This window comes from Capricornis sumatraensis, chromosome 7, assembly GCF_032405125.1.
Source record: "Capricornis sumatraensis isolate serow.1 chromosome 7, serow.2, whole genome shotgun sequence".
NCBI lineage: Eukaryota > Metazoa > Chordata > Mammalia > Artiodactyla > Bovidae > Capricornis > Capricornis sumatraensis.
The window spans coordinates 115,313,101-115,318,526 of record NC_091075.1 but is presented as its reverse complement, the minus strand read 5'-3'; the positions used below and the strand labels follow the sequence as shown (position 1 = coordinate 115,318,526).

Here is a 5,426-nt window from a genome sequence, read left to right as displayed (position 1 = left end):
AGGAGGGGGACCGGCTCAATAGTTATGGGGCGTGGGCTTAGCTGCTCCGAGGCATGTGGGATCTTCCCAGATCTGGGACTGAACCTGTGTCTCCTGCATTGCTAGGTGGATTCTTTACCACTGAGCCACCAGGCAAGCCCAAGAAATACCTGTTTTTATAAGTAGTTTTACTTTACTTATGTATTTGTGTATATATTACATACAGTTTGCATGTGTCCATGGCTGTTTTTGCACAAGGACTGAGTGAGTAGTTGTGAGACCAGGTGGCTTGCAATTCTTTTCACTGGCCCTTTAAGGACTCTGTGGACCCCTGTCCTAGCTCAGTCAGCAGCTCCACACCGAGCTGACTCCAGGACATGGGCCAAGGCTCATATTCCTTAAAGTTCTAGCTTGGAGGATAAGCGACCAGGTGCTTACTGCCTCATTTCACATGTGTGAACTTGCTATGTGTGAATTATCAGCACCCAATTTTATGAGTGTGTCCAGGGTGACTTCCTGGGTGCCCGAGGCTGTCCTGGGGTAGATGAGACAATGTCCCAGATACTCCCGACCTGCTAAGTGTTTCCTGTGCTCTCGGGTGTGGGAATGAAGAACAAGTTAATTGACTCCAGGGTGACTGGTGGGGTGCTCCCCTCAACCTTTATCAGACCCCATCCCAAACCCTGATTATTCTTCTAGAAAGTAAGGGAGCTACAGACCCCAGCAGCAGACATGGTCTGCAGGGTCACCCAGGAGTGACAGTGGGGCCTCCCTCCCAGCTTGTTACCGACTTAGGAAGAGGGAGAAAGATCAGGTTTATGATTCAGGAGGGCCCTCTTAACTCTCCAGATGGTCGGGGGGACGGAAGTGGGGAGAGGAGGGAACCGGGAGGTTTGAAGGCGGCAGTGCCCAACAGGGCAGGGTGTGTCTGGCTCCCCAACCCCCATTCTGAAGACACAAAAGTAACCGTGGCCTAATAGCTGTCTCGCACTATGCAAACCAGCTTCAAGTCGCCATTCCAAATGAGGCCCTGCACTAATCTCTGTGCAGAAACGTCAGAAACATCACCAAATGACTAAGAACCCTTTAGGCATAAGGTGCACAGATAATGACATAAATTATCTCCCAAACCAGGACTTTTTGAGAATTCCTGGTGGTTCAGGGTTAGGGTACCACCCTTTTCACTGTGGAGGGCTTAACTTCAATCCCTGGTCAGGGAACTAGGATCCTGAAACCTGCGAGGTGTGGCCAAGACACAAAATTATTATAATTTATCTTAATTACTACTTTAAAAATATCAACCACAAAGAAAAAATATTTTAGCAATAGATATGTAAGGAAGCTATTTTCATATTCAGTGGATATGCCACATGCGCAGTACTAAGTCGCTTCAGGCATGCCCAACTCTGTATGACCCCATGGACTGTAGCCCGCCAGGCTCCTCTGTCCATGGGATTCTCCAGGAAAGAGTACTGGAGTGGGCTGCCATTTTCATCCGCCAGGCTCCTGTCCATGGGATTCTCCAGGAAAGAATACTGGAGTGGGCTGCCATTTTCCTCCAAACCAGGGATTGAACCCATATTTCCTAACATCTCCTGCACGGGCAGGTGAGTTCTTTACCACTAGCGCCACCTGGGAAGCCTATACCAATTACTTACAGCAGGTACCCAAGTCACCAATTACTACATGTTGGTTACTTGTTCTTTTCCAGTTCTAAATTCAGAAGTTCTTAGTTTGTAATTAGTGAACTACCTGAAAAAAAATGTAAATATGTGACAGAGAAGGTCCACGAAAGCTACGGTTAAAGATTACACAGTTTCTCATAATACACAGCTAAGGGAGAATATACCTACTTCACGAACCTTAAACATCTATGGTAAATGACACAAAAGCAACCAAGGTGTATGCTTATTTGAGGACTATTACCTAGGAAGACTGGGTTTCCCAGGTGGCTTAGTGGTAAAGAACCCGCCTGCCAATGCAAGAGACACAGGTTAGATCCCTGGGCAGGAAGATTCCCTAGGGAAGGAAAAGGCAACCCACTCACAGTATTCCTGCCCAGGAAATGCCATGGACAGAGGGGCCTGGCAGCCTAGTCCATGGGGTCGCAAAAAGAGTTGCACACAAGTTAGAGGCTGAACAAGCAACTAGGAGGACCACCTTATAAAACAGATTAGCCTTCTGTCCCTTTAAGGGATGTTTAAGATTCCAGGTCCTCAGGGTGAAAGAATAAAATCCTAAGACCAGCTGTATCATCACACAAATGATTTAAATATTCATTTTGAGGAGAAAGAAATATCTAAAGCTGTGAACTTTATCCCACTCCTAAAATTACATACACAACATGTCTACCTTCGAACAAACAAAAAGCAAACATGTAAAGTCCTTTTCAGACAGAAAGCTTTTCCAATAAAATTTACACTTTATTAATTTTAAAATTACAAATCAAACGTTGGCAATCATATATAGACATGTTAGCTTTGGACAAATTAAGACTGTAGTTATACTTTCAAATACAACTTCAGAATGAGTTGCAATAAAAACATTTTCTCAAAAATTGTATGATTTCCTTTGGTTTACAATCCATCATATGGAAAGTTTAATATAATTTAAAATAATTTACCATCTACCCTAACGTATGCTATAGAAATGTGAATCACTATCAGCACTTTATTGATTGGGAGATGTGTGCAGAAATTAACAGCTGTGGCCGTTGATCTGTTCTATAAGAGAATATCGAACTGTCTCCAGGCAATAGTTTGTCTCTGGTCAGTAAGTTGTTAGGCTCCAATTAACAAGGCTTTAAGGGCTCAGTAGTTTTCCTAAGAGCATTGCAAATATACAAATGTTGAAAAGGTAATACTGTTAGTTGAGCTGTAAAATGCCTAAACATAACAGTCCTGCCACAGTGTGCAGGTAAGTTCACACATTTTGCTTCCGGGATTCCCCTACCAAGCAGCTTTCGTGTTTCAAGTTTGAACTGAAGACACAGAAAACCATACATTCCACTGAAATGATGAGGAGAGTGAGCAATCAAGTGTGCAAAACCCAAACTTTACAATTCCGTACGCCAACATCAGAGGTGTCCGGTAACAGGAATTTCAACTTATTTGATTAACAGTCGAGATAATTTCAGACCTGTCCTCTTGCAGCGCTGTCCGGCAGACTCAGACCTGAGGTCTTTCGCTGCAACAGGGAAAGTGGTCTTCCGTCCGAAAGACGACGGGGGGTTCGTAGCCGGTCAGCTGGGACCTGCCGGGGGGCGCCTTGTGGAAAAAGGAGGGCACGTTAATCGTGTGCAGCAATTTCCTGAACGTACTGGGGAACGTCCCCAGCTCGGCCTCAGCCCTGGCGACCTGCTCCTCCAGCCTGGCCACACTGGCGCTGACCATGCCCACGAAGGCCTCCAGCCGGTCGATCTTGCTGTAGACTCGCCGCATCTCGGTGGCTTTGGCGTAAATGAGAGGCACGCCCTCGCCGACTACGTGCGAGGAGTCGCCGCGCAGCATGTCCAGCATGCCCACAAACTCGTCCACCCTGGTGAGCAGGTCCTCCAAGCTCGCGTCCAGCGCCTCGATCTCTGGCCGCGCCCCCGCGCCGGGCAGCAGGCAGGAGGCGTAGCCCTCGGCGGCGCGGCGCAGCAGCGGCGGGTCCCGGCTCGGCGCGCCCGACTCTGGGCCCTCGTCCTCCCACGGCCCCGAGGCGCTGCTGTGGCTCTGCGACACATTGCCGCTGTCCCCGCTCCAGGGCGCCACCTGAGCCTCGGCTTCCTCGGCCGGCTCCTCACCAACCGGCCCGCAACTCGGTGGGAAATCCTCCATAGCCCGCAACCGCCGGGCTAGACAGCCCCACTTCTGGGCTTGGCGCGCGCTTGCACCTGCGCACGCGCGGCACTACTTCCGGCCCCTGCGCGAGCACGTACCCGCACGTACACCCGCCCTTTCTAGGGGACCGCCCCCACTCGCCCGCGCATGCGCACTCATCTCTGCGTCCAGCCGTTGAACGGGCGTGCACGCGCACTGTGGTCTCTGTGCGCAGGTGCTCAGGCTCAGAAATCTTAATAAAAAAAAACAAAAAACAACACAACAAAAGATCTTGGGGAAAAAAAAAAAAAAAAAAGACTCCACCGAAGAGCCGTATGGGTAGAGCATCAGTTAGCATCACTCCCTTTTGGCCTCTAATTAAAAAAGATTTTTTAAACCTCTAAAAAATTTTGGGGAAACAGTGGAAACAGTGTCAGACTTTATTTTTTGGGCTCCAAAATCACTGCAGATGGTGATTGCAGCCATGAAATTAAAAGACGCTTACTCCTTGGAATGAAAGTTATGAGCAACCTAGATAGCATATTCAAAAGCAGAGACATTGCTTTACCGACTAAGGTCCGTCTAGTCAAGGCTATGGTTTTCCTGTGGTCAGGTATGGATGTGAGAGTTGGACTGTGAAGAAAGCTGAGCTCCGAAGAACGGATGCTTTTGAAGTGTGGTGTTGGAGAAGACTCTTGAGAGTCCCTTGGACTGCAAGGAGATCCAACCAGTCCATTCTGAAGGAGATCAGCCCTGGGATTTCTTTGGAAGGAATGATGCTAAAGCTGAAGCTCCAGTACTTTGGCCACCGCATGTGAAGAGTTGACTCACTGGAAAAGACTCTGATGTTGGGAGGGATTGGGGGCAGGAGGAGAAGGGGACGACCGAGGATGAGATGGCTGGATGGCATCACTGACTCGGTGGACATGAGTCTGAGTTAACTCCGGGAGTTGGTGGTGGACAGGGAGGCCTGGTGTGCTGGGATTCATGAGGTTACAAAGAGTCGGACACGACTGAGCGACTGAACTGAACTGATAGCCAAGTAGCCTCCATCCAGGTCAAGATTTGGAACATGTCCAGGAACCATGATAGTCTTCCCCCTCATTTACCTAGCTTCTTGCTGTTTATAGTTAAATGAAAGAGAGGTCAGATAAGCAAAATCAAGTTCTGTTAAACCTTGACTTTTATTTTTTTGGCTGTGAGACTTGTGGGATTTTAGTTCCCTGACCAGGGATTGAATTGATGCCTCGTGCAATGGAATGGCAGAGTCCTAATCACTGGACTGCCAGGAAAGTCCAAACTTTGCTATTTTTGTGACTTTGAAAATTCTCAGCATTTCCAAATGGCAAAAGAAAAGTGAAAGTCGCTGTCGGACGCTTTGCCACCCCATGGACTACACAGTCCATGGAGTTCTCCAGGCCAGAATACTGGGGTGGGTAGTCTTTCCCTCCTCCAGGGGATCTGCCCAACCCAGGGATCAAACCCAGGTCTCCCGCATTGCAGGTGAATTCTTTACCAGCTGAGCTATCAGGGAAGCCAGAATAAGCAGAATTAAGAATGGTTTTATAGCAAAGATCACATCCAGGGTGATCTTGGGTGGCCTCAGCCTGCAATGTCTTGCATCAGGACTTGGATGAGAGCCCC

The 5,426-nt window shown here is 48.3% G+C and overlaps 1 protein-coding gene across 1 annotated transcript; it reads right to left on the bottom strand.

Annotated features, from left to right (window-relative positions):
• Positions 1–2,447: 2,447 nt before the first annotated feature.
• BLOC1S4 (biogenesis of lysosomal organelles complex 1 subunit 4) lies at positions 2,448–3,800 on the bottom strand. The gene has a single exon (XM_068975582.1). The coding sequence runs from the start codon at positions 3,798–3,800 to the stop codon at positions 3,147–3,149; it is 654 nt and encodes a 217-aa protein (XP_068831683.1). The 3' UTR covers positions 2,448–3,146.
• Between the last annotated feature and the right edge of the window lie 1,626 nt (positions 3,801–5,426).